The 14,988-nt window shown below is 43.5% G+C and overlaps 1 protein-coding gene across 7 annotated transcripts in view; it reads right to left on the minus strand.

The window, feature by feature from the left end:
* Window positions 1-13,943, minus strand: part of phip (pleckstrin homology domain interacting protein) — a 57,820-nt gene extending 43,877 nt beyond the window's left edge. For 5 of the 7 annotated variants that reach the window (XM_035422440.1, XM_035422437.1, XM_035422436.1 and 2 more), the window contains exons 1-7: window positions 13,556-13,943; window positions 13,387-13,445; window positions 13,272-13,301; window positions 13,059-13,118; window positions 10,030-10,180; window positions 9,414-9,512; window positions 8,654-8,814 (exon numbers count right to left, since the gene is read on the minus strand). In XM_035422440.1, coding sequence (XP_035278331.1) covers window positions 8,654-8,814; window positions 9,414-9,512; window positions 10,030-10,180; window positions 13,059-13,118; window positions 13,272-13,301; window positions 13,387-13,445; window positions 13,556-13,595 — 600 coding nt within the window. In that variant the 5' untranslated portion in view covers window positions 13,596-13,943. The remainder of the gene's footprint in view (window positions 1-8,653; window positions 8,815-9,413; window positions 9,513-10,029; window positions 10,181-13,058; window positions 13,119-13,271; window positions 13,302-13,386; window positions 13,446-13,555) is intronic. The other 2 variants (XM_035422439.1, XM_035422435.1) reach the window with 1 other exon arrangement.
* Between the last annotated feature and the right edge of the window lie 1,045 nt (window positions 13,944-14,988).

A 14,988-nucleotide genomic window follows, 5' to 3' on the forward strand; every position in this document is an offset into this window, starting at 1 on the left:
AGTGCTAAAATAAATTGTCCTGCCAATTACTTGGAGACGTGTAAATGTGCTTGTTTCAAACCAGGCCGCACACCCTAGAATGTAGGCTACTGCTGGTGGTAAAAACAAACACAAAAAAACAGAATATCTATATAAAGTGATGATGACTCATGAATGTTAAATAAAAATAAAATTCTTGGTGAGACTGGTGAAGTAGCTTCAGGTGAGTGCCTATTCTTCTTTGCCATCGTTGTGAATCTTTCAGACCGGTTTGAAAATGGATTAACAGCTTAGTCAAGACAAGAACAAGACCAGGTCAAGGCCTAGTATATGGCTGGACCGTGTATGGGTGTGCGAAAACTCGGCCGACCAATGGCGTAACTTCATCACTCAGTCACTCAGTCACCCAGTCACAGACATTCGCGTTAGTAGGGCTGGCCCCGCTGTTGCGGTCCAGCCAAAAAGAAAAAAAAGCAAAGATTGGAAAAAACGACTCACCTAGGCCCCGATCTCTAGCTTTTCCCAGCATGCATTGTAAACGGCGTCTCGCGCGGGCTCGTACCCGGGGTCCGTGACCCCCGCCACGCGTCGCCGTGGCGCCGGGGTCCAGACTCGTTTTCCACTTTTTTTTTTACCCCCCCCACAGCCAGCGGAAATTTGTTTCAAAAACTCAGAGCTTTTCTTGTCAGGAGCCGTATCTTCAATCCATTATCTTTCTCTCCTGCGCTACATCACCCCCCCCCCCCCCCCCCACCAACCGCCCCCCCCCACCCCCGTACACTGATAGTGCTTTCCACCGCCAGGCTACTTCTACCATCTCCCGTTCTCCCATTTTTTTTTTTTTAGATTTTTTTTCTTTTTAGATTGCTATCTTTTACTTTTTTTTCCCCTCCTCTCTGGGTCCGCAGGGGAGGGAACACACTGGCTGTCAGAAATCCGACACACACACACATTCCAGCTCCGTTCCGCAAAAGAGCGGTCTCCTCTGATAAATCCTCTTAACAAGAAACAAAGAAGGAGACCTTCATTCCAAAACATTTATTTTTATAATAAATTATTTGATTTTCAAAATTCTTTTCTCATCCTTTGTTTTCGCTCTTAACAGGGAAAAAAAAAAAAAAAAACCTCAGCCACTGTCATGGTGAACACTGATTCTTTTTCATATAAAAAGATGTCCTCGATCATTAGAGAGTTGGGTAAGATGGGGGAAGATTCTGCCACCTAAGAACAATGCATGTTTCCAGATTAGGACATATTTGGACATTAGTTTGGCACTTACATAACCTTTATGTTTAAACCAATACGCCGTTCGGGGACATATATTGTAAGAGGGCGAAACTCAACACAACAAAATCCAACTAAATAGTTACAGATGTACTATGGGCCATGATGCCCCAGAAGGAGCAACTTTATATTTCCACTTTTTAAAGTGGAGTTTTTGTTGTCTTTCAAAACAAATGAATTATTCTTCCCATTGATCCTCCAAACACAAATACCTATTCATGTACTGCTTAACACAAATGTACAGAGGACGGCTTCCGGTCACAAAAATCGATCAACTTGCCTCAAACAGGTTCCAGTGGAATAAAGAACACAAATGCAGTGAGCTCGATAAAAATGTAAAAACGTAAAAACAGCAGAGACATTTAATAAATGTGCAGAGATGAAATTTGCCACAATCTATTGGTCAAGAAGAAAAGAAAATTAAGGGAGGGGGGTGGGCTTCAACCCCAGGGGGCATCTAACTCCGTGTTACCGAACATTTAATACGATCAAATTAGCCAATATCGCTTTCATCAGTAAGAACGTCAGAAGTCATCAAAGGGATTAATTTGTCTTACTGGCCATATGGTTTTATTGCCATTGATTCTGTTTTCAGATTCTGCTAAAATAATTATACGACACTATTTGATGTCTCTCCTTGTTATGCCGCTCACATTCGCGCAGCTACACAACTGCTTGGCGTTTATGTGATGTAAGGCCACATTAAAGAAGGAAAACAATGGTGCGGGGAAACATCGCGACATAAACGCTTCGCTCACTGTACGCGCGAAACGCCAGACAAATCGGACATCTCCGGATGCAAATTAAACACCATAAACCCGAGCTTTATTTATTTGTTTGTTTGTTTGGTAAGCTGACTCTTCAGAGCCATTTACACTTCTTCCACTTGTACAAACTATCCATTTATACTGCTAGAAGCAGTGAAATGCAAAAGTACCGAGGAGAGTGACCTTTTATTTTTCTTTCTTTGTCTCTGTACACCAGCACGCTGGATTTGAAATAAAACCATGAACATCGGGTTAAGCTGCAGACTGCCAGCTGTAATTTGACGGTATCCAGATGATAGAGCCAAAACAGCTAAAATTGTGTCACTGTGCCCGTACTATCACACTTGAATGTTTGTACTGAAGTACTTGAGTTCCAGGGCCTCCCTCACGGGGTACAACAGCTGTGCCCCGCCAGGGATTTGAACCCGTAACCTGCCCCCTAATTCTGTAAAACATTCCGGTGGTGCCGTTACGGAGGCGTCTGGGCACTCCGAATTTCAGAAACAACAAGGAGAAATTATTTCTAAAATTCCCCCCTCTCCCTGCCCCCCCCTTGTCCACAAATAACAAGTCTTCCATTGTCACCTTAAAACTCCATGCATTACAGGCGGCAAGGCCATTATAATCCTCCAGAGACAAGATGTAATATTTGAATGCCTTCAGAAATCTAAAAATGCAAATCTACTGAGACAGGGAAGAGACCGCATTTTGGGGTGGGGGGGGGGGGTGTGGGGGGGTTGGGGTAAACAGCAGAATACTAAATTGACCTAGCTATAGTTGAGTCCATTTATTTTTCCCGAGCACAGCGAAGAGGAATTTGATTTTGTGACGCCGTACATCGAAAAATCTTCATCGCCGCGGTAACCCAAGGCTTCGCCAGATCTCACAGCGAATAACAAGAGGTCGGGCCTGGAAGCGCATCCAATCAAACGTCCTGACAGTTTAGAGACGACCGCTGGACATGAAATACATTTCCACACAATCTCACGGCGCGACCGGGCTCCTTCACCACATTTCAATGCCGGAAGAAATACAAGGGGCTGCACGTTCCCAAAACTGTACGCTACATCAGTCTACTGTGTGTGACTGAAATATCGACAACAACAGTGGTCATCATCACCAACTAACCGAATTACCACACGGCTTCTAAAACTGATTTACGTTCTGGTGAGGCCTCAAACGGTTCAGTCCAAACTCTCCTGAACGATTTTCTTAAAGCACAGTCCAGGCACCAGAATTTAACTTTGTGCCCTGTTCTCCCAAAGAACTTTGCTTGCTCAACTACAAACACCTGCCCAAAACCACTGTACCGTATGTAAGAGTTCTTTTGGGAAGCCAAATGCGTTGGTAAATATTCTTTTAATGTTTGATATTTTACAAAACTGCTTACAATGAATCTCTAGACATGTAAGAGGGAAAAAATGGAGAAGAATGCCTAGCTTTGGCCAGATACTGAACAAAGCTTTATTGTGGACACATAATTTGTATGATTAGCATCATCTGTCCAATATGCAAATACCATAGCCTTTAGCATTAGACTGCTTTAACGCACAAAAAAAACATTGTTAATATATGGTTTGATGAGTGAACATAATGCCCACGTCACCAATAAATCAGTGAATTTAATCCTTTATCTGGGCTCAAATGTTTTACAGAACTGTGAAAAACTCAACTTTCTTTGTCTCGTGTCACAGAAAAAGGTTAGGCCAGACTGTGCTCGGCTGATTTTGTCCAAATCAAAAGGCCAGCAGGTAAAATCAGCCGTTATGTACGCAATAGAACATTTAACAAAAAACACCCCACAGGAAACGTACCGACTATTCGCAATTCCAACGCACATTTTTCACCGTGAAATTCATTCTTAATGTGAACCCAATGTACCGCATGTAGGCTAGACTACAATGAGCCACCAGGCCAAATTCCATTAAGCCATGTTCAAAACAAAGACCAGCCATTTAAATCTTCTCATATTTATCCCCACACCGCCAATCAGAGCAGTTCAAGTACTTTATGTAAATGCCACTTAAGCACTAAGTCATTCTTCCAATTAGAGGGGATGACTGAGATTTAAAAAAAAAAAAAAAACAAGAAAAACTGCAAAAAAACTGGTTGTCAGCTATTAAAACAGAATGTGCTTTAAAAGTTCTTAAAATAGGACCAGGAAGAACACACTTGGAACATCTGCGCGTCTGTGGGGTGTTCGAGTGTGAGTGAGTGTGTGTGTGAGTGTGTGTGTGTGTGTGTGAGTGTGAGTGTGAGTGTGAGTGTGTGAGTGTGTGTGTGTGTGTGAGTGTGAGTGTGAGTGTGAGTGTGTGTGTGTGTGTGTGTGTGTGTGTGTGAGTGTGAGTGTGAGTGTGAGTGTGTGAGTGTGTGTGTGTGTGTGAGTGTGAGTGTGAGTGTGAGTGTGTGTGTGTGTGTGTGTGTGTGAGTGTGTGTGTGTGTGTGTGTGTGTGTGTGTGTGTTAGTGTGTGCATTTATGGATTTCAGCGCACGAGTCAGTTTAAGTAACTACAATTATCAAAGGTCCAGAGTACACTACATAACCCAGATACAACTCAAAAGACTACAAGTCCCACTGTCCCATTTCCAAAGAAAAACATTATCCCCTCTCTCTAGCAAATCAGAGGCTGAAGAGCACGGAACCAATGTCCTCTCCTCTTCAGGAAGCTCCATTAAAACGCAACAGATTCCCGGGAGGAAGACCACTTCACCGACACGCCGGAATATGACGTGGGGGCGCTTGAAGTATTGAGCGGCCTTGTGGGTGACAGATGGGCCAGGCGGACGGGCCAACCTTTCCAATTTCCCCGACCGGCAAGGACAGCCGTAAACCAAGCCGCCCACGCGATATCTCTTTTGCGCGAGCGACGCTACATTTCAGGTGTCAGGGAACGAACTGCACGCAGACGATACGGCCGCGCAGGTGGGACTGGTAGCGGACAACAGGTTGCGCGACGGTCCAGATTTAAAGTGCAAAGCAACACCTGCTGGGTGCCGTTCTTGACACAGGTGGTTGTTTAACATCCACTGTGTGAACTAGCAGGGCTGCTTTTACAATCACTGTTAGTGTAGCCAGTACCGCAAATACAATCACACTGTTAATGTACAGTCAGTACTGCTACAGTCACAGAGGAAGTGTACAGTCAGTACTGGTTCTACAGTCACAAAGGAAGTGTACAGTCAGTACTGGTTCTACAGTCACACAGGAAGTGCACAGTCAGTACTGGTTCTACAGTCACACAGGAAGTGCACAGTCAGTACTGGTTCAACAGTCACACAGGAAGTGCACAGTCAGTACTGGTTCAACAGTCACACAGGAAGTGCACAGTCAGTACTGGTTCAACAGTCACACAGGAAGTGCACAGTCAGTGCTCGCAGTGTTCAGCGTGGGATGTGAACGAAAGCCTTTTTCAGGACACCTTGTGTTCCTGTTCTGTATTTCCTTCTTTTTTTTTTTAAACAACTCACCTCTTAAGAACGCAATAAACATTTTATTTTGGACCAGACATTTTGAAAGGAAAGCAAAAACATTAAGAATGAACTGCGCAGTGAACGAAAAACAAACAAACAAGAACCACCGTTGGTTAAGGTTAATCGGCTGAATTCTGCATTTGAAAATGTTTTTAATGGGAAACAAACTGAACGATCCTGCCAGCAAAATAATTAAAAATAATATTCCTAAAGGTAGGCATGTCAAGGTCATGCTTGCATGATTATTTTTATTTTATTTTTGCTCCAATTCTTCATCAAAATGTATTAAAAGTCCTTCTTCAGTTGGAACAAATCTAAACAAACTGTTTTGTGGTTTAGCATTGTGTGATGATAAAGCTGACAGCTCATGCCTGCCTAGCTCACCTATATACCTTTCCCTAAAGATGTACCAAGCCTGTACTCACGAAACTCACCATCGCCAGTTACTGCATTTTGAAAATATTAGTATTAGACAACACATTTTGCTCAGTCACTCAGATTTGTGACAATTTACAAATGTTGATTCAACGCTCAAACCGTTTGTATTTTTTTTTTAATTTAATATTTTTATTTTGGGCAGAAACAACATGAGCCAATACCTGACTACGCTAACAGTAAACATCCCTGTGACATATCAAAGACTCTCCAAACTCCAGCCCCAGCTGCAGAAAACTGCAGCTGTGGTTTTCCAAGAAAGAGAGAAAGAACACAAATTAATACCCTTATCTGTCTGGCCTGTCTGCTCGGAAAAAAATAAAAAACATCTCGATTTCTACATGAAAGCCCAAGCGTACGGAGAAACGCGCTGAACGACGCGGAATTTCCGCGGCGTGAATCCTTCGCCGCGTTCCGTCTTACGGGGAAGAGGGGAACCATTAATCACCGGCGTTAAAACCGGAGCGGGACCACGCCGGCACGCGTAACAAGACAACAACTTCCCTCTCCACGTTCCGCGGGGAACATCGGAGCTGCGGGTGCCAACACGGACTGACCTCGGTATTCGGGAACCTGGCCCCTGTAGCTAGAGCGTCGCAGGACTGGAACTCCAGGTGTTCGGGTTCGTACGCGGAACGTTAAGAGGATCGTCGGCAAAAGGATTCCACGTCACTGCGCAAAAGGGCACGTAGCCAGAACAGTGACAACAGCTCTACCCATAAACCTCTCTGATTTAGCCTTTGTTTCAAGGCATGCTGCTTACAGTCTGTACAGCAGGGCTATTCACCTGGAAGCCAAATTAACGCAAGTCTCTTGACCATTCAAAAATTACTATTCAGATGAATCATAAAATAGAGATTATTTCCAGGTCTGGATCTGCTGATTGGCAACTAATGACAGAATTGCAGAGTGTGCATACTCCGTGAAGTATCTGCTGAATACATTTTATTCATGAATTGTTTTATGGTAAGTCCAAAACGTCTGGCACACAAGAAAATGTTGCGCCATTTTTAAAAGAACGTGGCCTCAGGTAAGGATCAGTTTAGGAACAACACTGCATAGTATTTAAAAACACCAACGGCGTTATTCTCCTTCTTCAGAACTGTTCCAAGTCAGGCTGCGATGCCTGAGTCATCAGAAAGAACCGGAAATGCGACTCCTCTCCGCGAACGTCCACCGTTCACACGAAACACATGCGTGAAGAGGCTTCTCTGGCGGGGAGGGATGATCTGAATCAGGCCCGCCGTCGCCCTGTTTGCCGAGGCGGAAACACCCTTCTCCAGAGCGGCATTCCCAGAGGGAACGTTGCACTTCCTCTTTTCACACCTCCCGACACGGAATTCTCTGGAACTTCTGCGACCGCGGAGGTGTCCCGCACCGAAGCCGCCGCGAGAGGCCGAAAAAAAAAAAAAAAACCCAAACCGATTTTTGCCAAAACGCGCCAAACCGCTCCACAGCGACCCCAATAAGCCGACGCGCTTTCCTTAAGGAGGAAAATAAAACCCACGCAAAGCTCTGCTTTCCAAGATGAATTCTAACAATTATGTCCAGGAACCTCCAGCCTGAACTAACAAGGCTTCCACACAGAGGGTTTTCTTTTGCTGCGTTTTTCTTTTTTTTTTTTTTTTTTTAACAAAATCCAGACAAAGAAACATCACATTAAATTACCATCAGCCAACGGAGGTCTGTCTGCAGCCTGGGTCCCGGAGAGCCGCAGGGTTTGCTGTTTTTTTTCTGTTTTCCCTTGTAAAATCGGCGACCGGTTCAGGTTCAGACCAGGGAACCCAGATGAGGAGACTTAGGGCTGCGTGATCAGCTGCCGTAATTGACCAATCAGCCGCTGAGTAACAACAGAAACCCGGTGGACGCAGCGGCTCTCCGGGACCGGGGCTGGAGACCCCACGCCTGCGTTGCTAACTGCCACGCCCCCCCCCACCCGCCGTTGCTACGCAAGGCTGCGCTATCCCGCCACTGCACGATCGCCCCTCTCGAGCGGTGTCTTCCACAGGACGTCCCCCCAAACCACCACAGGGACCCGTCAGCCTTTAAGGACCAATCCACAGAAACTCTGAAGAGCCCTGACCCCTAAACCACAAAAATATATATATATATATATATAAAAACAACAACAACTGTAAATTGTGGTGAATGAACTGGAGCAGGTACTTCAGTTCCAGGAAACCAGGCAACAGCTCACGCAGGAAACCCATAATACGACCTCGCAGTGAGACAGATATGAGCACAAAGTGCACACACATACCTCTTTAATCACGGGACACTCCTAATTCAGCAGGAAACATATTCATACTGAGCCAAGCTTTAGTTTCAACCACCATGATAAAGTGACAATCCCTATTACAATGATACTCCCTTTAAACAAAGAAAACAAACTGGCCTATATAAGTAAATACAACCAAAAGCTGCCTATTTCAACGTTAGCTCAAAATAAAACACAGTATAATATATAGTATACTAAATGAACCCGACTGATTAAAGAAGCTTTATGATGTAAACAATTGTCCCGGGTACGTCAATCAAGTCATCCAAAGGGAACCAATTAAACCACACAATCCGGGTCAGACCGCTTCTCACCAAATAAAAGCCCCTTCTAACCAAAGGGAGCCGGCTCGAACCCGCGCGCACCCGACGAGCCACCGAATCTCGATTCGAGCAGAGGGGGGGGGGGGGGGGGGGGGGGGAGAAAGGCGCCATCTTACCGTGAAGATGCGTCGGCCGGTGCGGTCGAAGGTGACGCAGTACACGGAGGACAGGTGCCCCAGGATGCGCTTGTGCATCTTCATGTGCTGGTAGACCGCCGTGGGCACCAGCTGGCGCTGGCGGTACGTCCCGTTCAGCCGCCGGCAGTGCGCCGTCTCCACTGGGCACACACAGAAGCACACGCGAGATCCCCATTGGTCCGCGGGCCACTCCCAAAACCCGCCCACAGTCCATATCCACCAATCAGATTCTTTTTTTTACGGCCCAGTAGTCCACCTTATTGGATTAGTGACTGAAATGCAATGCATTAACCCTCGGCCTTCTACGAGTAGTTCAAAAACTAATTCTTTAGAATGCAACGGATGAGTAATAAAAGACCACGTTTTTTTTTTTTTTTTAAAGGCAAAGTACATAGCAGATACAATTTCCTGATACAAATACAGCCTTTTCTTTCAGTACATCAAGGTTTTCTCGGAGAGGAAACTCTATATATAATTTGCATCAGCAACTACCGCAACTGTGGGCACTCCAGAGCAAAGCGCAATAAACAAGAAAACACTACCGGAATAAAAAAGGTGATTCAGCAACATTAATCAGCAACGGGGCAGCGACACGTTCTTAAAAATGAGCTGAAATGAGAGCTGACCTTTGACACAGGAAATACATCACCGGTACACACGCATGCAGGAGAAAAGAGAAACTTCCAAATCTCACTCAGCAAAAGCAAACAACAACGGTGAGGAAAATTCGGACACCTACCGATATTAGGGGGGCTCCCGTAAATTATGGGGGGCTCTGGGGGCCTCCCACAATGCAGTGCGGCCAAGGCCGACCCCTTCCACACCACATGCTTGCAGCCTGTCGCCCCAAAAAAAGATGGAAGAATCCGTAAGAGGTGTGGCGAGATGGTGCCAAAATTACCTTGCCCGAAGATGGGACGTGACACACAGACTTCGCTACGCTAACCAGGCAGGGTTGCTGAGGAAACTGATTGTTTAGTAGGGTGGGGTGAGGATGGGGTACGGGGCAGGACAGGGGGTGCAATGTGTAGTCTTAATGATACCACTTAATGCCAGGTTAAGTAAACGAATCATATTGGTAGCACAGTACCCATACGGCAACCCAAAATACAGGTTTTAGGACACAGGGACACCTGATTCAACTAATTTGCTAATCACGGGGTTCAGTAAAAGCGTCTGTAAGTAGAAACAGGTGTGTTAGCGCCAGGCTAAAACAAAAACCAGATACCGGACCAAATGCAAGCTCCCGCCCTCCTCAGACTGGGTATACTACAGCGTGCCTCTGTGGTTGGGGGGGGGGGGGGGTGGGTCAAGGTGGGGGGGGTCGAGGGGGGGGCACTTTAAACGCGGCGTACTCTTGTGCGTGCGGAGCAGAGACTGGCGCCCGGCTCCGAGCAGGGACTGCACCCCCGGGACGCTGGCGGGCATCTCCTTCTCCAGCAGCGGGCCGATGCACTGGCATATCCGCAGCAGGTGGTCCGGGCCGATGTGGCGGTACAGCTTCACCTTCGGGGCCGAGCGGGGAAAAGACAAAAAAACAAAACAAAAAAAAAAAAACAGGAGAGTATTATACGGCCGAGCTCGTAACTCTAACAGAAGGGGGAGAAGAGAAAAAAAAAAAGTAAAATCGAGTTTTGGAGCTGGAGAAACAATAACTCTGCTTCGCTGAGGAAGTGCCGGTTTACCAGTGTCAGCGAGGAGGAGGAGCACGGACGGGATAGTCTGAGCGGAGGAGACCGCATCCACGGCGCTGCGCGAAGCGCCTGCACTCAGAAACGATCCCGCGCTTCTCCAGAGCGCAGAAATACGGTAATATGCAACCGCAGAAGCGTGTTATTTTCCTCCTGGTCAGGCGCTTGCCCCCCCCCCCCCCCCCCCAGTCTTAATACCCAGAAGGACGATCCGCACTTCAATTTCTCACAAAATGTTGACAAACTGGAGATTTAGGAGGAAAGGTGAAAGGAGGCAGACAATCTAAACCTGAAACGTTAAATATATAAATATACATGTAACAGTGAATATGCTTTTTTGTTTTTGCAAAAAAAAAAACACTGCCTGAATTTTTTCTGTTAAAGTACACTGAACCCAAAATGAAAGTCTGAAATAAAAGTGAAGATTTAAATTTTTAAAACACCATGGATTTCTATGCATGCATCCCTGTATGAATGCATTTATGAAGACAGTTGTGTTAGACGTGGGTTTAAGAACACACACATACACATTTATTGTGTACATTTCATTACATTTCCATTGTGTACATGTGTACTGTCAGGATTTACACAAAATATACATAGACAAAATAACGAAGTTCAACCCAGAGAGATGTGCAATACGGTCCATTAACTGAACAGAACTCACTTTTACTTCAACTAATCTTTTCCCCAGAGGGATATCCAAAGTGGCAATTGATTAACCTATTTAACTGTAAATCTCAACAATGTTAATGATACAATTCACTTTAAAATACTTTTTTTATTATTATTGTAAAACTGCTGATATTCTTCTGTCCATGCACTCTAAGAAGCTATCATACACTGCCAAGCAATAGAGATATTTTGAATAATGTTTAACTAGTGTGCATCAGGACTGTTAATATCAATTTCCTAAATTGTAAGTTAATGATAAAAAAACACCCATAATATTCACGAAAGCTGTAATTTGATAACAGAAAAGCAGCACGCATTTGTATTCACTCCACGACGCTATTTCCATTTTCAAAACGCCCATTATCAGCGAATTCAGCAGTCCCCGTCCTGCGCCTGTCTGATAATTAATGTCGCTTTAATTGCATTTAAAATCATCTTATTGGTCGGCCAACACGATCCCCGCTCCATAGCTGATGAGGCACGCGCCCACACCTCCGTCTACGAGGCTGCTCATTGCAGCCGATCGTTAGAGATCCTTACACTGAACAATTATTGTGCTACGAAGTGCCGTCTACCCCACGTAATTATAAGCCTATGGTTCCATTACCTAAACAACAGGCATCGTCTCAATCAATGTCACCTACATTAAACACAGCCTGAATACGTAAAAGACATTATTATTATTATTATTATTATTATTATTATTATTATTATTAATAATAATAATAATAACCATAATAACCATAATATTAATAATTAGTTTTAGCAGGTCTTTGAATTACATTTTAGCTTAGAAAATTAGACGAGACGTGTTCACACCATTGTTTTAGCCCTAAAATGCAAGATTGCATGATTTCCGATTTTATTTCAAACTGAATGACCCATACTTAACATTGGTGAACATAACAATTACAGCAATGATTTATATGCACTCAAGAACGAACAATACCTGAAAACGTTCAAGGAGGTCACGGTATCATTAAATCATAAAATATGCTAAAGAAACAAAGACGGACACGTTATAAATTCTACCCATAAAAAATTAAATAGTAGGCTATATATTGCATCTACTGATACATCGATAGATGTATGTATTCTCAGTGAAACTACGAAGAAACAAGTGTGTTCTAAATGCTGAAATCGTTCCAATTAAAGTATTTATTTTATTACTTAGGTTAAATGGAAGACCTGAAGGCTACTGGCTTTGTTCTCAGTACAAACTTTTACCGAACAAGAGTATAAAATTAATTTCCTCAAAATATACTAACAAAGTATTTACACATTATTGAAACACTGAATAAATTGTGTTAAATGGTCCATAAAAAACGCATTTTTATGGAACATGGCCATGGCCATGTTAAATCATTTTTAATTGGTTGTACAAAATATACAGTTAAAACAATATAATTAATAATAATCAGATATTACCTTTACATTGCAAAAAGATCCACTCAGAATCAAAAGTCTTCCGTTTGTTTACGCTCCAGAAAAAAATTGCTCCACGTATGTATCTCCGGAACACAAAACAAGTCATTTTCCTTTAAAAAGTTTTTTTTTCCTTCATCCCACTGTGCATTCTCCTTTCACGTTTATCTAATCCTAATGCTTTATTTTAACTAGTCAGTCATCGTGTTGTGTATTTTAACAGTGTGGCTGCAACTGAATTACATTGAGAAGAGCGCCTCCATCTCTAGTTACTGCTCTGTTCGGGCGCTCTGGCGCAATAGTCCCTCCTCCGGTCCCTCACTGCTCCTACAGCACAACACTCATGACGTATCTTTATTTCTAGTACATTTTTCCAAACTATTTAAATCTTTTGGACATGCCTGTCACCAAACTCATACGCCAGTGTCAATGGGAATTCTGGACGCACGCCCCACGTACCTTTAACACCTAGTGTGTTTAGTTTTTACGCTATTACAATACAAAGTTTTTTTTCCTGATTTAAAAATTGCGGGAAATTCAATTTTTATTTTGCTCACTAAAAAAAGTTTTTCTCGGTTATAGAGATCCCTTACCAAATTTTCGTAAGTCCCGGGGTGTTCTTTTCCCGTCCAGTCTGTTCTTTTCGGCAGGAGCTATAATCAAATTACAAGGTTAACTCGGTGCTGTTTTAGTGTAGAATGCGTCCAGTTGAGTGTTTTAAAAATTAAATGAGAAATCTGTCTTAAATTAACATCAGAAAGTACAGTGCAGCGAGATGCACTGCAAGCAAGCCCTGTGCTGCTTACCTCCTTCTCCTGCGCTTCTTTAATCAGGGTCTGAAAAGCCGAACAAAAACACGAAATTATTCAAAAATCCTTCGTAAGGATGTTGTAAATAAATCTATAATACCAATTTACCCACCTCTGCTGCGTTTTGGCAAGGTCCAGCTTCCAAAAATCGGGCTATTAGGAAGTACAGCTCTGCGAGGCGAAAAATACATGAGCTACATTAGACTGAAGGAGGACGTCGTGGGCAAATGAACGAATAAAAAAAACCTTTCGACGATCTATTTCAAACCCTCTATACTCACCAGATTTCAACTGCGCGACGTGTTTACTGTCAGAAGCCATTTTTTGTGTTTATTGTAAAGGATAAGGTGTGTGCCTGTGCTGTGAAATGGGTATTAGTGTGTGCCCTATAGCTGTCACTGTTTATTCACCAGGAAGAGTCTCTCCTCCTCCATTCAGCCAACACACAGGCAGGGTGAGCAAGCAGACCCGGTCGTGTTTTTCTCTTCCGCGTTTCAGTATATAGTCCCCACGAAGCCGACGGGCTTTAGACGCACAGACCGGACAGTTCACCAATAATGCAAAATATTTATAAACTAGAAATATCAATCGTACATTCGCATCGGTTTTTTGGTGTCAACGAGGTTGTTTCGTTTTGTTTTGTTTTTCGTTTCTCTTCTCCCCCACACACACAGCACAAGCCCTTTGCGTAGGAATACCACGTCGTTTCTTTTACGCACGCACAGGGACGTTGAGGGTGGTTGAGAACGGAAACACTGGAGAAAAAGGAAGCGTGTTGCAAAGAAATAGTTATTTCAACAAATAACGATATAGCCTACTTATTTTGCTCCAGGCACTAACATTATTGTTTCGTGTTGTTTGTTTAAACTCGAGTCCTTGTAAACATTCTCCAGCAAGCCGTCGAGGTGGCGATAGCTATCAATGTAGCTAGCTTGCTTAGCAGCTGCCATATTGCAGACGTTGAAACATTTCTCACAGTGTGCAAAACACTAAATTATTTTTGTTTAGTGTTGAGGTGCGGCTTTGATAACTGCAATAAATTTAGGATTGAGTTTTAAAAAACGATTTTCATTTAAAACGATTCGGAGTTGGGGTGCAAATGATTGTTCAGAAACCCTCCATTTCTTCCCGAAATGTAAGCTGGTGTAAAATGGGGGAAGGGTTGTAAAAACGGGAATGTAATGAATTAAACCTCGTGAGTTACTGGAATCCAACTCAAACAGCAATAACAGGGGAAGGACAATATGGACATATATTTATTAGATGTGATTTGTGGACTACTACATTCCACTGTGCAGATGGCGAAAACCTATCAATTTGTACATGATTATTATTGTAAAGGCAACGGACAGGACAGTGCTGGCCCATATCAGCTCCACATTTTATTAATCGATTTCCCGTTGTTTTAACGGACGGTTGGGCTATAACCGTGCATAGTAATTGTTAATGAAAGACAATATGGAGAGTGCGTAACGGGTGATTTCAAGTTATACACTCAGCCGTCGATGGGTAGCCTGTTTGAAATGATGAATGTAGGTCCTTTACCAATATATCTATTTTGCAGTATCAAAATTTACAGTGATTTTTTAAATAAACTTGATTTAATGATTATTGGGAAATTAAAGACTGAACGTAACATTTACACATTGATAATTCCCGACTGAGTTAGTTTTGGACAAACAGAAAAGCTACGGTGGTAAAAGTTGACCCACTG

The sequence above is a fragment of the Anguilla anguilla genome, chromosome 6 (genome assembly GCF_013347855.1).
Source record: "Anguilla anguilla isolate fAngAng1 chromosome 6, fAngAng1.pri, whole genome shotgun sequence".
Lineage (NCBI taxonomy): Eukaryota > Metazoa > Chordata > Actinopteri > Anguilliformes > Anguillidae > Anguilla > Anguilla anguilla.